The sequence below is a fragment of the Macaca thibetana genome, chromosome 1 (assembly GCF_024542745.1).
Source record: "Macaca thibetana thibetana isolate TM-01 chromosome 1, ASM2454274v1, whole genome shotgun sequence".
Classification (NCBI taxonomy): Eukaryota; Metazoa; Chordata; class Mammalia; order Primates; family Cercopithecidae; genus Macaca; species Macaca thibetana.
Window position 1 is genome coordinate 17,879,365 of NC_065578.1, and position 18,122 is coordinate 17,897,486.

The 18,122-nt window shown below is 52.4% G+C and overlaps 1 protein-coding gene across 1 annotated transcript in view; it reads right to left on the reverse strand.

The window, feature by feature from the left end:
* IFFO2 (intermediate filament family orphan 2) overlaps positions 1-10,581 on the reverse strand; it is a 50,492-nt gene extending 39,911 nt beyond the window's left edge. Inside the window, exon 1 of the mRNA XM_050791563.1 lies at positions 9,573-10,581. Within this exon, the coding sequence (XP_050647520.1) occupies positions 9,573-10,237 (665 nt within the window). The 5' untranslated portion in view covers positions 10,238-10,581. The remainder of the gene's footprint in view (positions 1-9,572) is intronic.
* Between the last annotated feature and the right edge of the window lie 7,541 nt (positions 10,582-18,122).

The window sequence follows — 18,122 nt, forward strand, 5'->3', positions numbered from 1 at the left end:
GCGTGGGAAGTTGGAAAAGAAACCGCAGAGCAGGTAGAGCTCAGGACTCCCAAGGATTTAGTCCCTACAGACACTCCACTTGCCAGTTTTCAAAGTGCTTCACAGGTACCATTTTAGACGGTCTTCCAAACAGCCTCATGAGGTCAGATTTATTACTCCCATTTCATAGAAGTGAAAACTGAGGCTCAAGCAGGAAAGCTGCTTGCAATGGGCACGGCCCTTTCTGGGACTGCACAGGTTTAAGGTTGGAACTGGAGCCTGACTTTCTGGGGTCAGATCTGGGCTTGCCACTTTCTTTTTTTGTTGTTGTTTTTCTGTTTTTTGTTTTTTGAGATGGAGTCTCACCCTGTCACCCAGGCTGGAGTGCAGTGGTGAGATCTTGGCTCACTGCAACCTCCACCCTCCAAGTTCCAGTGATTCTCCTGCCTCAGGGTCCTGAGTAGCTGGGATTACAGGCGCCTGCCACCTCGCCTGGCTAATTTTTTAAATTTTTTTGTAAAGACGGGGTTTCACCATCACCATCTTGACCAGGCTGGTCTTGAACTCCTGACCTCATGATCCACCTGCCTCAGCCTCCCAAAGTGCCAGGATCACAGGCGTGAGCCACCACACCCAGCCTGGGCTTGCCACTTTCAAGGTGTCTTGGCCCAGTTCCCTCCCCTGTCTCTGTGGCTCAGTTTTAGCATCTCTAAAATGGGCTAAGGACAGTACCCAACTCACAGGGTTATTAGAGCTTCCATGAATTAAATGTTTGCAAACCGCTTTGAATGAAGCCTGGCAAAGAGTAAATGCTGTATAAATATTTAATGAAATTCATTAACTAATACATGTTTATTGTGCTCCTACTATCCACAAGCACTGTTGGAGAAGGTACTGGGCACATGCTGCTATCACGTGATGCTGCCACATGGCATGACACATTTGTCTATGTCCCCAGATTCTGAGTTATCGAGGGCAGGAGCCTGGCCCATGGTGGGTGTTCAGCCACTGTTCTGAGAACACCACCTCTTTGGCTCCTCAGACATCCACACCCGGCAGTCTCATCTTCCCCAACAAGAGGCGCCAAATGATTGTAACAACTTCCCTGTTCCCTGGCAAAGTTCACAGCACTGACTGAAAGCAAAAGCTAGGGAGACTCCAGCCCAGGGCGGAGGTGAGCTCCCAAATAGCCACCAGAGCACCCAAGGCCCTCTGCTGCTGGTGATCCGTGGATGAGAACCTCTGGCTGTGTTGCCCTGAGGACACTCAGGGGCCGGGCAAGATAAATAGAGCATTAATTCAGAGTCTGAGATCCACAGCCTGCCCCAGCTTTGCTAGACGACATTTCACAGAAGTGAAAACTGAGGCTCACAGCAGGAAAGCGGCTTGCAATGGGCATGGCCCTTTCTGGGTACAGCACAGGATAAAGGTTGGATCTGGAGCCTGACTTTCAAGTTACTTCTCCTCTCTGAGCTTCGGTTTCCATCCTGCAGTGCCACCACCGGGTTTAAATGAGACCTCATGGAAATCACCAGACGGGTCATAATATGTGTTCCCTGTTCCCCAACTCTTCCCCTGCCAGCCCTGCCAGCCCCCAATGAGACCTTCTCCAAAGAGCAGGGGACTGGACAGGCCTGCTACAGTGGCCCGGGAGCCTCATCTGCCTGCTACTGCCAGTGATTCATTTGCTTTCTCAAGAAATAATTACTGTAAAGTGACAGCAGGGAATCTTCCCAGTGCAGCAGCCGCCTCCTGTTCTGCCACCCGCCGTGGCAATATTGTGACAGGTGCTGGGGAGACCCCGTGCCTCCTGCCTGCCTCCTCACCCGGAGCCAGCCTTCGCCAACCTCCAGGGACACAGGACAAAGCCACCTCCTGGGAGGAGCACTGACCTTGGGGTCCAGAGAACCAGATGGACTCATGGCGAGATCTGGGACGGATGTCTTCACCTCTCTGAACCTCTTACTTGTAAAATGAGCATAATCACTTCCCACCTCTTGGGACTGCTCTCATAATTATCACTGCACCTAGCACAAAGTAGGTGCTCAACAAACAGGAGCATTAAGCCATATTGATTTATTTTCAAACCCTTTTGCAAAATGTTTTCCTACTGCACTGTTTGAATTGATTTTTACCTCTACCCTGAGAAGCGGAACTTGTAAGAAACCCCACCCCCATTTTAGAGAGCAACAAACTGAGAGGCAAGCAATTAAATGGCACGCACGGAATTGTGCCACATTACGGAGAGAATGCAGTCTTCACAGGGTTGCTGGGCAAGCCCACTTTCCCACTGTCCCCATTCCCAGGTGGGCATAGTGAAGACCAGACCACACTGCAGGCAAACCCAGAGCAGAACCTGGGCTCCACGGACCCTCGAGAGAACCAGGCATTGCCATTTGCCAGGTTTACTGTTGGGTGACAACTACCCTCTCTTGTACCAGATCTAGAATGAGAAACCACATCCTGCCCAGGAAGCCAAGCGCCCGGTGCCCAGTGTGGGTGGGAGGATACTCCCCTGGTGGGCAGGCGGCGGCAACGTCACAAACCTTTAGCAGCCTCCCATCTGGCCTGGAATTTTCTAAGCACCTCACAGTCTGGCAATGCTCAAAGGGCTGTGCAACCCACAGATGCTGCCAGCAAAGGGCACGGGACACCCTCTCCCGGTTTCCAGCTTGGTTCTCAACCTCTGCCCACCCCACAGGGCCAGCGCAGCTCAGCCTCTGTAGGGCACCCACTCTCTGCCCTGTGAAATCATTCCGAACTTGACCATTTACACGTGCTGTGCTGTAGCTAGGTGAGCTCATCTACTTCTTCCACAACCTCTAGACACAGAGCTTAGCATCCCTGTTTTACAGATGAAGAAACTGAGGCTCGAGAGGCAGTGACTAGCCCAAGCTCACTCGGCTTTTAAGTCCTGCCCTGGGGCCCCAGCACCCAGCACTGCCAGGCTAGGGGGTTCATTCAAACTTTGAACTTTGGCCCAGACCTTCTGATTCCAAGTGCAGGCCATCCCCTCCACAAGCAGCCGAATCCCTGGACGTGGTCTATGTCGTCCGTCTTCTGTCTCATCCTCCTGGAGGCCTACTAGCTCACAGCAGCCAGACACACAGGCCTCCCTGCTGCATGAGTATTTACTCAGCATGGACCTTGGCCAGGTCCTGGCTGGGCTCTGCCAGTGGGAGACGAAGCCAGAGCTGGAGCCGGCCCCCACAGAGCTTCCAGTCGATGCAGGCGCAGACACATGCCAGGTAGTTACAGCTCCGGGTGTGGAGGGCTGTGATGTGGGAGGTGGTGGGCGCTCAGGACCGCCTAACAGCAGAAAGTCAGGAAAAAGCAACACATCCCTAATCCTGAGTACAGGGACGTGGCAGGGCTGCCTCCTTCCCGTCCCGGGCCTTCAGCCATCCGCGACATAGGAAATAAATGGAACGCCAGCCGGCTTTCACCTCTCAATGCGATCAAAAGCCAGGACTGCAAATGCAAAGCCCACAGCCTCCGGTGTCACTGACACATGGCACAGTTTAAATCAATTCTCCTGGAAGGCAATGCATCTCGTTGCAGCAAAGGGCGTGTTCAAATTCCAGGTCTACCCTTCTGTGTCCTTCAAATACAGTCATGTGTGGGGACGTGAGCTACAGGACTGAACGGAGAGCCTGGTGTGTGCATCTGCATGTGTGTGTGCGTGTGTGTGTGTGCATGTGTGTGAGACTGTGCATACACGTGGGGGGAAGGGGGACCCAGGGGCCCCGCATCCGGTCTCGTTTGCCAAGGCAAAGCCCCGCCTCGCATTCCTCTGAGAAGGAATCTTCAGCGTCAGCTGTCTCCCTGCTTCCTTTTCTTTTCTGGGACCTCATTCTCCTCCCTCTAGCTTGAGGCTCTGAGAATCGCTCCCAAATTTGTCCCCAGTGAGAATGCCAACCCAGCCAAGGGATTCTGTAATATAGTTCTCAAGAGACCCGAGGCGCTAGATGGAGGGGTTTGTGTGTTTCTCTTAAAGGAAGTTGGGAGAAAGGGCTGGGGGATGGCGAGAGATTTCCGGAGGCACAAATCAACGGCTAAGAGTAGGTCAAACAGGCTTCTTAGATGCTGGACAAAGAAGCAGCCCTTTCCCTCCACCCCCAACACCACCTCTGGCGCCTCCGTGGGACAGAGAGAGCGGCAACGTGCCCTGAAATGGACTTGTTAGGCAGTCAGGGCCATGCTGAGAAATCCTTGTAAATTAAAGGAACAGACTTTGCCAGGGGAAGGGGGCTGGGCTGGGGGGTGGGTAGGCATGCCCAAAACCTGCCAGGCCCCAGGTACCTTAACACCAGACCTCATTTGTTCCTTCTCAATCCCTGGGAGAGCAACAAGATGACCCCTCTTTTACAGAGGACAAAGCGGGGAGCTCCACGGGCAGCTTGGAGTGACCAAGCCACTTGCCCATGTTCACACGGACAGTGGCAGAGCCAGGATGTGAAACCCTGTTCCACCATCAAAGGCTGCCTCACTGGAAAATCAGAAATCAAGAATCCGTATTGGTGCCAGCTTCAGAAATAACGAAAGTGTCAATGGGAGTGGCAGGGAACAAAGCCCTCAGCTTTCTATTCCAGGGCAGCATTCGAGCTTTGGGACATTCAGGGGCCAGCACCCACCTGCTTGAGGGCCCCCCTGGGGTGTGACGAGAACGGGCAGGGGACACTCCAGCTGACCCACCCACCATCCCTTTTTGGAGTCCTTCATTCCGGCCGACAGCCCAGCCCCTTCCGGCTCACAGTCAGAAATAGCTGTGACAAAAGTCCCTCCCATCCCAGAAAGTGGCTTTTTAAAAAAAAATGTTTAAAGCAAACACACAAAAAGATGGAAAGAACATAACAAAGCCTCGACTGCAGGAAGATGATGCGGGCATCACGTCGAGGTGGGGAGGCCAGCTCTGCACAGCAGACGGAAGGTCTGCCCAGTTCGGCACAGACAGACAGCCCCCTCTGGGCCTTGCTTTCCCCACCTTTAAAATGAAAGCACTCAGCTGAATCAGCAGTTTCTTTCTTTTCAAAAACTGCAGAACACTTTTTAAAATGGAATCTTTTTTGGACAATCTGGGAGTCAGAGAAGCATGGAGTTACGGTGGGCAACATGGGTCAAATCTCAGGTGCTCAGCCTCCCACTGTCCCCGAAGTCTCCCAAGGCACCCTGCTATGGACTCCAGGGCTCTAAAAAGCCCACTTGAAAACCACCAGGCTGGATGATCACAGTGGTCTCTCCAGGCTCCCAAACCACCCTCCAATCACCCCAGGCACCAGGAAAAAAGAAACCTAGCCTCCAGGCTGACTTCAACTGGGGGGCGCATACACTCAGCCCCTCGCACGGGAGGGAACAAGGCCAGCCAGCTGCAAATCACACTGGGCCTGAGGGGGCCAGGATGGCTGGACAGGCTTCTGGACAGGGGCACCAGGCCCCCAAAAGAGTCGCCCTGTCTGACAGGCAGCTAGGCCAGCACTACCATGCCGGGCAACTTCCTCTACCAGCCCAGGGCAACTTCCTCTACCAGTCCAGAGCAACTTTGCAGCAGCTGCCAGGCTGGAGGGACCTTTTTCTTGACAACCTGAAAGCTTTCCCGCGTCCTTCTTTGGAGCCAATGAAGAGAGGGGAAATGGTTGAACCAGTTAAGCTGGGGGATGGGATGACCAGTACTGCCCATGCCTGGAGCCTGGACCCTAGTCATCTGGGGCAGAGACAAGAGAGGGAAGGGGAAGCCCAGAACAGAGAAAGGCTTCAGAAAACACACTGTGGTCTCCAGACGCAGAAAGATCAGCCACGACGCGGGCCTCCTGGAGTCACGGACCTCAAGTAGAGAGCTGAGAGAGCTCACCTACAGGAACTCCTGCAGGTAAAGGTGGAGGATCTGAGGCCCAGAGAGGGCAGCGGTTGGCCAGAGGTCACACAGCACCTAGTGGCAGAGCTGGACCTAAAGTCCAGGTCTCCTGGATGCCAACTCAGGGAACTCTCCACTGTTGAGTTCAGATAAACTCAGTGGGAATCTCCAGGGAAAAGCCCCCAGCTTGCAAAGTCAGAACAGGATATTTTAGTGGCCCTGGGTGGTGACAGAGTAGAGATGTTTGTTTTGGTTTCCAAATCAACGCTTGACAACCTTGTCCTCATTGTGGCTTCAGCGACCACATTTCCCACGTGGTAAAGACCTGGTTGGGCCAAGGGAAAACCAAAGCAGTGGTGACTGGGGCCAGGGCCCAGGCACCCCAGGCCAGGGTCTCTGGTTTGGGTTGGTGTTTCCAAATCACGGTTCGTGGACCACTGATGGCACATGAGATGATGCTAGGTGGTATACGGTTGACGTTTTAAATTTAAAATATATTGAATGCCTGGGTGGATTCATAAACAAAATATGGGCTACACTACAGAGGAATATTTTTTGCCATAAAAAGGAACAGCCTACGAATACATGCTACAACATGGATGAACTTCAAAAAAACATTCTCTAACTGAAAAAAGCCAAACACAAAGACTACAGAGTGTATGATTCTATTTCTATGAAATGTCCGGAAAAGGCCAATTTCTAGAAAGACAGCAGGTCCGTGATTACCTGGGCTGGTCTTGGAATGGGAATTTTCTGTAAATGGACATGAAGGATCTTTTTGGGGGGTGATGCAATGCTCTAAAACGGAATTGTGGTAATGACTGCACAACTCTGTGAATTTGACTTGTACACTTAAAATGGGCAGCTTTTGTGATGTGTAAGTTGTACCTCAATGAAGTTGTTAAAATATTTTATGTAAGCAATAGCACAGGTGGTAGTACGTGGACATGGCCAGAAACCACGAAGGTGGAACTCAACAAGCCTCCGGCTTGAAGATTGCTGAGTTTCACATCCCAAGTTGTCCTTTGGGGAAGCAAGTGGGGGTCTCTGGAGCTGCAGGTTCCTCTAGGTGGACCAGGGGAAACCCTGGAACCTTTTCCTTCTGGGTTAGGCTCCTTCTGGGCATCACTGCTTGGAGTTCTGTGATAGACATCCTGGGATGATTTAAAACCCTTTGTGGCCACAGCAGTACAGGCAGACACCTGGATCTCATCCCTTAGATGGTGACTTCTCTTATGGCCAGGGGATCAGAAGCGGGCTGGGAGCTCAAACTCAGATTTATATATTGCCAAGGCTGGGAAGACCCTTTGAGATCATCTAGCCCAGTGGTTTTTCAAGTTTTTAAAAAATGTTTATCAAATGTCTGCCCTCCTTCCCAAAGAAAATTCTTAGGAGGTACCCAAAACATACTATTAACAAGTTACGGTGTTAGTGGAACCCAATGAGTTAATATTAAGAACTTAAAGGTGAGTAAGCACATTTTTATCACTGTATTGTCTTAATGTTATTTTAAATGATCATTTTTATTAGATATTCAAGGAACCCCTAAAGCATCTCTAAGAAAGCCTGGGGTTTCAAGGACTACAATTCTAGCCCACCTGCCTCACTTCACAGATGGGGAAACTGAGGCTCCAGGAAAGGAGTATACTTGCTTTGGAAAAATTCAACGTAAGTCTTGAGTCAACTTCAGAAACAACGTGGAAGAAGAGGTGTGCGCGCATCCCAGAAGGGCGGGAAGAGAGACACCCGCACTCCACCTGTCTCAGCAGCACCGTCTCATTCCAGGCCAGCGCCAGAAGCTGACATCACACCCCACGCCCTGGGTGCAACTTGAATAAAGCATTGCTCAATGCCAACCCATCTCCCTCCAAGACTGGGCACGGCTTTTCCATCCCCTTAGTAGCCAGGTCCAAAAAAGCATACACACAATAAAACAAACACAACACAAGCCTGAGGCATGACGACACGATCAACAGTGGCAGACAGGAGGGCCCGGCCCATCCCTCCCCAGTTTCACCATCGAGAGCAAGTGCCTGTTTCCCTAGCCTGCCCCAGTGACATTGACCATGAGGGGTGGAGAGGTGGCCTCTATGTGGCAAGGCACCAGGTAGGCCATTCTCAAGTCCTCCAGAGAAAGAGGTAACGCAGGAGAGAGGGCACCAGGTGGGCCATTCTCAAGTACCTCCAGAGAAAGAGGTAACTCAGGAGAGAAGCCCATCTCCCAGTGGAGTGTAAGACCTACCCCCAGGAAGTGAGGTGCTGCATGAGAGAGCTTGAGGACTCTCAGCGTTTCTGCTCCCCGCTAGCTTGACAAAGTGCCTATCATCTTTAATAACATCAGCTTGATTACTTTATACCTTCTGAAGAGCATCACCGTCCTGCTCTCCCCTCGAGCAACTGTGGGCAGATTTTATTATTCCCATTTCTCAGATGAGCAAACAGGATTTCAAGTGGTTTGATAATCTCACCAGCAGGTATAAGGCTGGCTTTTGAATCCTACCCAGTTGCTAGCCTGTCCAATGGGAGAATAAGGAAGGAGACCTATGCCCAGCTCCCTGGGCAGACCTTTAGAGATGGAAGGAAGGGCCCTTCTCAGTACATCCTCCAAGCCCTGGAGTTCAGAGCCAATAACTCCGGTGGAAGGCTGCCCGTGCCTGGAACAGCGACTGCCAGGGCCAGAGGGCCCCTCCCCCAGCCAGGTCTGAGATGCCAAAGACAGACCCCTCTACCCTATGGGAAGAGGAGGAGGATAGGAGACCCCTCTCCTCTCATCAGAAAGCCAAGCAGACAGTATTGTTGGCCAGACTTCAGGCAGGAAGCAATGACAGTTTCCCAGCTGGGGAATCTGAGCTGGGCAGGAATGCACTGGCCAGTCCTACAGAGTCTGGACCCCAGTTCTAGCCAGAGATGGTGGTCTCAGTCCATTCAATGTCCAGTCTCCAACCCAACATTATCTTCTCCTGGGGGCTTTTAAGGCTGAGTTTGTTAGGGCTCAATAAACCATGAAACTCAGGGAGTGGGGGGAAGAGGGATGAAAGGAGGCATTTTATAAAAGCTTGTGAGCAGTCTGCTATAGTTGTGGTTATCCAACCCAGCAAGCTGGACGTTACAGAGCTGGAGCAAGACGGCAGACACTGGCCCCGGGGGCAGGGGCAGATCCATCCATTTTCAAACACATGATCTCATTTAATTCAAGAAATAAAAAGGCAGTGGGTTGGTTAGAGTTTTTCTTTTCATCTGTTGAGGGAGGGGAGCCTACTTCCTACTTCCTTGGGAAAAATACCTATGCTAGGAGACAGACTAGCCAGGAGTGGTTAAAATCTCTGGTTGAAATCCTGGTTTCACAACTCCTTCGCCAAGCCACCTTAGGCAAGTCACTTAGCATTTCTGCACCTCGGGTTCCTCATCTATAAGATGAGGATAAGTCTGCCTTACACGCTGTATTGTGCTGAGAATTAAATGAGATCACATAAAACACAGATAGTTATTATGTCACCTAGAAAACAATGTGCCTAACCAGTGATAGCATCGAGGTGGCCCCCACGGTAGCCAGCGCCCACCCCCATCCTGGGATCTAGATAATTGGGCCTTCCTGGCATGTGTAAGGCACTCTGCAAACACAGCTTCCAGCCCACCTGCCAGGACCAGCTGCCCGCCCGGCCCCCGTCCCGCACACGCATTCCGCGGCAGCCTGGACCTGGGCGCCCCCTCCCAGGGTGGCGGGGGAGGGGCGGCCACTCACCTCCGCTTGTACTCGTCGCGCTCGCGCTTCACCTTGGCCAGCACGTTGTAGAGCGCGCGGATCTCCGGCGTGATGGTGTCGATCTGCACGCCCACGCCGTCGGGGTGCACCCACGACACGCCGGGGCCCTGCACGGTCTCCACGCCGCCGCCGCCCGTGCGCCGCACCTGCGTGTAGCTCCAGATGGTCCCGGGCAGGCGGCCGTAGTGCTGCGGGTGCGAGCCGCCGCCGGGGGGCAGGCCGCCCAGGGCCACGGCATTGGCGTTGACGCCGGCCGCCGCGCCGCTGCCGAGGCCGTGCCCGCCGCCGGGCGCTGGGGGCCGCAGCAGCTCGGGCCCGGTCTGTACGGCCTGCTCGCGGGAGAAGGTCTTGTAGCGCAGCCGCCGCTCGCGCTCGCTCTGCTGCTGCTCCAGCTGCTTCTCCAGCAGCCGGTTGCGCCGCTCCAGCTCGTGCACCTTGGCCAGGAAGCAGCGGAAGCGCACGTTGAGCCCCTTCAGGAGGTGGATGTTGGAGCCCAGGTCGTCCCGCAACGCCGCCGTCACCGGCGACGGACCCGGCCCGGCCCCGCCGCCGCCGCTGCCCCCGCCAGGGCAGCCCCCGCCGCCGCCGCCCGGCGGGCAGCCGAAGGCCAAGGCCATCTCCCCGAACAGCAGCGAGTTCACCATGCGCCGGCTGCGCGGCTCAGGGCCCCGGGCCCGCGGCTCCAGGTGCGGCTCCAGCTCCGGGCAGGGCTCCCGGCGCGGCCGGGCTAGGGTGGGCGCGGGCTCCAGCGCGGCCGGCCGGGCGGTTCCAGATGCGCGCCAGATGCGGCCTCCGCAGCGACGGCGGGACGGATGGCCCCGGATGCGGGCGCCGAGGCGAGAGAGGGCACTCGGGCGCTCCTCTGGATGCGGTAGAGGCCGCGGTATCTGCGCGGGGCCAGAAGGGTCGCGGGTCTCACCGCCCGGGCTGTCAGAGACGCTGTGGAGGGGCCGCGGCAGCCGCACGCAGAGGACTCTCGGCCGGCACTGCCCACTCTGCGGCGGGCCCCGCCCACTGCAGACACTGGCCCCGCCCTCACCGCGGCCCCGCCCACCCCTCCTCCCTCTGCGGCGTTCCCGGAGCCAGAGGCTCCGCCCCACGAGGCCCGCAGAGCCGGGCCCCACCCACAGACCCTTGGCTCCGCCCACCGCCGGGTTCTCCCGCTTTCGCCGCAGCGTCGACTCCGCCCAGCTCCCCGGCGGGGCCACGCCCTCTCCTGCGTCTGGTCCTGCCTCCCCGCCGGGTGCCGATTCTCTGCTGGGGGACCCGGACCGCAGAGCTGCACCAGGGACCGAGTTAGCTGGAACCGCCGCAGAGCCAGCCGGGCCTCTTAAAGGGGCCAGCAGCCTCGGCAACGCTCGCTTTTCACTTTTTAGGGCGCTCCTCTCCCTCGTCGCCTGCCGAGAGGGCTCCGTTTCTCTGTCCTCTCCGCCCCGAATGCCCCGGCCCCAAATTCCTTCGGATGTGGGCGACCGCGGCTGGAAGGGCTGGGGGAATCACAGTATCCGAAGGTGCACCGGCACCCCACCCCCACTCCAGCCTGGGGAGGCCCAGATCCACCTTACGGGGATAAGGCGGCGCCTAGGCCGGCACGTCCTCCACGCTGCGGACCCAGGGGTGGGCTCCTCGGACGCTAGCTGCCGGCCTCGTCCCCCCGAGATCAACTCGGGCACCGCCAAGCCCGCCGGTTCCCCCGCCACTGAGGCGCCGAGCAGCATGGGGGTTGGGGAGGCTGAGCAAGACCCTCCCGGGATGACACCCACAAACTCGGCCTGGGCCTGGCCTCCGCTGAGCTGCTGAGCACCTCCCCACCACCCACGCTGAGATGAAGCTGACCCCGAGAGCTGGGAATTCATTTCACAGACATGGGGCTTAGCGGGCAGCCTGGGGCAGACCAAGGCAACCCGAGGAACCATTCATTCATTCATTCATTCATTCAAATGTTTTCACACCTACCACGTTAAAGGCCAAGTTCTCCAGTCTCTGGGGTCTCCTGAATCATGTTGCAAACATCAGTATATGTCAGGCACCATACTTATTTATTATCCCCATTTTACAGAGAAGGTCACTGAGACGTTAAGTAGCCGCAATGGTCCAAAGTGCATACTCTAACCGGCCTTCCACAAAGCTGGCCTCGTGTCCATTCCCGCATTTGGTCCTCACCGAAAACCTCAGAGGGGAGGTGACCCCCACCTGTGAACGCCTGTGGCTTGTATTGTATGCACTTAACCAGATATGTGGCATGTTTCAGATTCTTCCGACTGAATTTTTTTAATTGCAATTTAATTTTTGTCTTGTTATTAACTTTTGTGTTTGTTTTGTCTCTTTGTATGTAAGCTTGAGGACAGGCACACTGTCTTACATGGACAATGCCTTGGTGTTGTTGGTGACAAAGGAGACACGGGCTTGCCCTGGAGTGATGTGGCTATGATGTTAGTCTGCTGTGTTTTTGATTTAGCCATAAAAGCAAACCCTCCCCATAGTTCCTTCCCTCAACCGCAGTTCCTTGCTTCCTGCCAACACGGACTCACCTTAAACACCCAGCTCTGAAACTCACCCATCTAGAAACCTTTCTCTGCTTAACCCAACCCAATCTGGACACTGCCCTTTACTCTTCATTCTCTCATCTCTTGAGGATGTTCTTGTTTATCCAACCTAAAGAATCAAAACCCCTTTGCCTTGAAGCAGAGGTTCATGGACCCCCAGGAAGACTGAGGATAGAATTCTGGGGAGTTCATGACACGGGGGTGGACAAAAGTTTTATCTTTATCCTCACTAATCTCTAAATGGTTTTTTGTTTGTTTGTTTGTTCGGGACAGAGTTTCGCTCTTGTTGCCCAGGCTAGAGTGCAGTGGTGTGATCTCAGCTCATCACAACCTCCACCTTGGGGGTTCAAGCGATTCTTCTGCCTCAGCCTCACAAGTAGCTGGAATTACAGGCATGCGCCACCATGCCTGGCTAATTTTTTGTATTTTTAGTAGAGATGGGGGTTTCTCCATGTGGTCAGGCTGGTCTCGAACTCCCGTCCTCAGGTGATCCACCCACCTCGACCTCCTGAAGTGCTGGGATTACAGCCACCATGCCCGTCCAATGGTTTTTAACATATCCTTTGATTATGAATGTAGGTAGCAAGTAGATGTCCCTGTGATTTTGTCACTAGTAGAAATCACAGGTATTTACATAACACACTACAGTTACTGTAAACATCTCAAGATATCATCTAAGCTACCAGAACTGTGAAATTAAAGTCATATTAGATCCACCACTAAATCTTATTTAATGTATTAGTAAAGGAGAACATATATCACTATATGACAAATTGTTAATACTTTGATATCTATTTTAGTAAATGATTTTTCATTGTAATCCTAATGCCGTTGTAAAAAATTATTCTGAGAAGGGGTCCACAGGCTCCACCCAATGCCTGAGTGGTCCCATGGAAGACAAAGGGTTAAGAAGTCACACCTGGGGAGTGGCTCCCTGCAACCTCTTCCAGGAAGGATCTGTCCTGCCAACAAAGTTGCCCTGGAATTGGGGTGTGAAGCCCTCCTGGGGGGTGGGGGCAGCCCTGCCCTGGGCCCTGGAGATATTCAGACTTTCCGTGATGACTTGTGGAGCACCTGCTTCAGCACAGATCCCGCATTAAATGCAGAGGAAGGAACTAAAGGGGTTCCAGGGGAGCTGATGGAGACAACCAAAAAAGACCATCCTGAGGAATGGGAGGGGGTGCGGGGAGGGGGGAAAGGAGATGGTCAAGCAGAGCCCAGAAGATCTGAAGGAATTGAGGGAAGTGGTAGCTGGACCTGAGAGGGTTTTCAGCTGAGCCCTAGAAACACGATACATACAAACAAAATGGCTAGAAAATAGTTCTGTGGCCACATAGGAACAAAGGCGAGATGCTGCATGTCTTGACTTGGTGGGTAAAATGCGAGGTGAGGTTAACCTAACAGTCCTCCAGCTAGGGTGACCAACCATCCTAATTTATCAGGGACTGAGAAGGTTTATCTTGATGCTAAAACCTGGAAAGTAAATCTGAATGAGCAAATCAGAACGAATGTGTCACCCTACTTCCAGCCCATATCAATCTGGAGGCATCTGAGGCCAGAAGTCTTGTAGCTCAGGATGCAGCCAGCCCAATGCTCTTGTTTTGGGGACCAGAAAACTTAGGACCACAGAGAGGTAAGGACTAACCCAGGTCACCCGAATAATTGGTAGCAAAGCCTGGTCTAGAATTCTGGTCCCATTCCCTTTCCAATGGTAGGTCCCCCCTGGTCCAGACAATGGATTCAGTGGTTTCCTCCCCTTAACCCTGGATGCTGGCAGGCTGGCTCCCTGATTCAAGATCCAAAGGGGGCTAAAGATGGGTCCTCAAAGCAGGGGGAGGGTTCCAACAGACAAAGGAACATCCCTGAGGGTCAGGCCAACCTCCTCTCACTAAACAAGGATAATTAGGTTTTGTTTTTTGGCAGGGTACCTCCCCCTGACCCTCAAAGACATAGCGGTGTGTCTAACCTGCCCAGATTCTTTTTGGAGGCAAGAGGAGAGAGTGGGGAAAAGTGGGCTTTTAAAACAAGAGATTGGCTAAGGTTTGTATCTGTGCTCTAGCAAGTCACTTTACCTCTCTGAGGCTCTATTTCCTCATCAGGGAAATGGGCATAACTGCTCTCAATGAAAGGTTGCTGAATGAATGAATAAAAGAATTAAGAAATGAATGAACAAATGACTTTTATTCTTCCTGCCCCACTCCCCAGCCATTTCACCTGCTAACGACTCCTCATCCTTCAGGTCCCAGCCTCAAGCACGGAACCTTCTCTTCTCAGAAACTTCTCTTCTCGGAACCTTCTCTTCTCAGAACCTTTTCAAGTCCCTGCCAGGTCTGGGTGGAAGGTGCTTCCTCCAGGCTCTGCCAGCACTGCCCACCCTGTGGCAGCCCCAAGTATACTCGCTTGTCATTGCTGGATTTCTCGTCTGCATCTCCACCCCTTCTAGCCCAGCCTTCTAACACTTGCTAACCCATATTCTCCATTAGAGCAGAAACACTTGATCAGATTAACCCTGGAACCCACATCCTGGCATGGAACCTGGCACATAATAGGTGCTCAATGAAGATGAGTTCAGGTGAACAAATGAATGAACTGTTAGTTACTGGAGAAATTCCTGTAAAGTGGATCATGGCTGCTTAGGAAATGTTATATTTGCAGAATGTAATTGCATTTCTTTATTTTACAACCTTATTGAGGAATATTTTACATATTATATAATTCACCCATGTCAATTGTTTTTAATAAATTTACCAAGTTGTGCAAACAACACTATAAACCAGTTTTAGAATATTTCATCATCCCCACTCCTACCCCCTGCCCCAGACAACCCCTAATCTAGGATCTGTCTCTATAGAGTTGCCTTTTCTACATATGTCAGATAAATGACATTCTACAAGATGTGATCTCTTGTGTCTAGCCACTTTCATTGAGCACCATGTCTTTGAGGTTCATCCATGTGGTAGCATGTATCAATAGTTTGTTCCTCTTTATTAATGATCTCTTTTTAAATTTCAATAGTTTTAATTTTTCCTTTTCTGTACTCAGTTCTTCATCTGGAAATAAGACTATAGGACTATCTGACCTGGGGCCAGGTGCAGTGGCTCACACCTGTAATCCCAACACTTTGGGAGGCCAAAGCAAGCAGGTCACTTGAGACCAGGAGTTTGAGACCAGCCTGGCCAAGGGCTTAACACCGTCTCTACTAAAAATGCAAAAAAATTAGCTGGGCATGGTGGCATGTGCCTGCAGTCCCAGCTACTCAGGAGGCTGAGGAACGAGAATCACTTGAACCCCCAGAGGCCAAGATTGCACCACTACACTCCAGTCCAGCCTGGGTGAGAGTGAGACCTCGTCTCAAAAAATAATAATAATAATAATAATATCTGACCTGGTGCAGTGGCTCACACCTGTAATCCCAGGATTTTGGGAGGCTGAAGTGGGAGGATCACTTGAGCACAGGAGTTCGAGTCTAGCCTGGGCAACATAGTGAGGCCCCATCTCTAAAAAAAAAAAAACTTAAAAAAAAATTAGCTGAGGCCAGGTGCGGTGGCTCAAGCCTGTAATCCCAGCACTTTGGGAGGCCGAGACGGGCAGATCACGAGGTCAGGAGATCGAGACCACTGGCTAACACGATGAAACCCTGTCTCTACTAAAAATACAAAAAACTAGCCGGGCGAGGTGGCAGGCGCCTATAGTCCCAGCTACTTGGAAGGCTGAGGCAGGAGAATGGCATAAACCCGGGAGGCAGAACTTGCAGTGAGCTGAGATCGGGTCACTACACTCCAGTCTGGGCGACAGAGCGAGACTCCGTCTCAAAAAAAAAAAAAAGCTGAGCATGGTGGCACATGCCTGTGGTCCTAGTTACTTGGGAAGCTGAGGTGGGAGGCTCATGTGAGCCTGGGAGGTAGAGCCTTCAGTGAGCTATAATCTCGCCACTGCACTTCAGCCTGGGTGACAGAGTGAGACTGTCTCCAAAAAAAAAAAAAAAAAGCCGTGATTGTAAGGTTAAGTGAGTTCATACATGGAAAGTCAGTATGTTCAATAAATGTTCAATCAATGCCAGCAATGCGCAATAAATGTGAACTATTATCATTGTCATTTTTTAACTTTGCTTAAGCAAATGTGGAAAGCCCATAAAATGTATAAAGAGGCAGAAAAAAACAAACATCTCACACCCAGTGGCCCTCTGGCACCAAAGTTCAGTCCTGCTGCCATGGAGAATAAACTGCTCCCCACTCCCCGCATCCCCTGTCCCCACCCCCAGGCTGCAGTTTCCAGAACATTCCTATCAAGTCTCTTCATGGTGGAATTAAAGAGAACAGTAAAACATGACGGTGCAGAGGATAGGGAGTGGCTGTGAGTCCACATGATGCTGCAGGTGAGAATTCAGCAGCACAGGCGAATTCCTGAGATGTCCCATCTCTCCTCCCAAAAAACAATGACAACAGCTAAGAAAAAAAAAAGGTTGGCAAAAAGGGTGACTCTTGCTGGTTTGGGCAGTGGCGGCTCATTGCCGGGCCTCAGCCTTCACAGGCACCTCAGGGCTTATGAGCGGCTTAAGCTGCTTGTTGCCTCAACAATTATTATGAGTGGGTTTGTCTTCCTCGAAAAGGGTGTGGACTTTGTCAAAGTCAGGGCATTGGAGTGTCCCCCTGGCTGCCCTGACAGCACTGATCCTGGTCAGCAGCCCTGGGGGAGCCCTGGTTGCCTTTGCCACCTTCTCCAGGCCACCCTGTGGAGGCAGCTTGGGCGGCCCCATCTGTTCTTGCCGTGTGGTAGTGTGGTTAGGTGCAGGGGACGAGGGCCAGGCTCCATCAATTATTAACAGAGTGCTTTTGTGCAAGTCACTCAAAAGCTCTGTGCCTTGGTTTCCCCTCTGTAGAATGGGAAGGTAGACATCCATAGGTAGGCTAGGAGGATCAAAAAAGAAGTCCACAGGTATGACACATTTGGAGCAATGCCTGGCACGTATTAGGCACCAGCTATTACAACCCAATGCTCCTTGAATCCCTGGTATGTGCCAGGCACTGTTTGAGTGGTGGTTTGAGTTCTATGTGACAGATGATCAATGCTGGGGTTTGCAGAGGCCTTATCAGGGCCACACTTAATCACTCTAGGGGAAGCCATGGGCCTGGCATGGGTCCCTTGCCTTCAGACCTTATTCCCTCATTCCCATATGATGGGCATCTGTTGAACACCTCCTGCAGCCGACTTTCTCACTAAAACTGTATATGTTAAGAAGACCTGCTTACTGATAAGTAAGGGGGAACTGAGGCTCACAGGGGAGAAAGGGCTTCTCCAAGAACACACATTCATGGCATAGCTGAGCTTTGAATCCAGCTTTGAATTCCAAGGCCAGCCCCTCTCCTGCTCTGACTGTAGCTCCTCCCGCAACAACTCAAAGGTAGAACATTAAACATGGACTGGAGGAACATGCTCTTGAAATGACGTCTGCCAACCTGGTTCACTGTGTCGGTGGAAACCTCCAAATGAGTGGAAGGGAGCATAGAGAAGAGAGGGACAGGAGCACCATCGGCGATCCCAGAGCCAGGCAGAGAAGCAACACCACACACTCGTCGTGCCCCTGGGTCTTCGCACCTGCTGGCTTCTCCTCCAAGACAGCATCTCCCTCATCACTGGCCGGCCCTTACTTATGGGCCAGGTCTTAGCTTTGGGAGCCCTTCTCCTTCTCTTTTGTTGTCTTGTTCTGACTTTGCATAAAGGTGCGTATATAGGTAAAGTGCACAAATACTAATCGTAGAGCTCTACATATGTACCCCTGATGAACTCACCGGGTCATTTCCCACACACCAGAAGGTCCCCTCATGCTCCCTCTCAGTTGATACCTCCCAAAGGTAATCAGGTGCTGACTTTTCTTTCCCCAGATTCCTTTCTAGGCTGTTCTAGAACTTCATTAAGTGGAATCATGCGGTCTAGTTTTGGCCTCTTTTGTTCAACCCTACGTGTATGAGATTCATCCATTTAG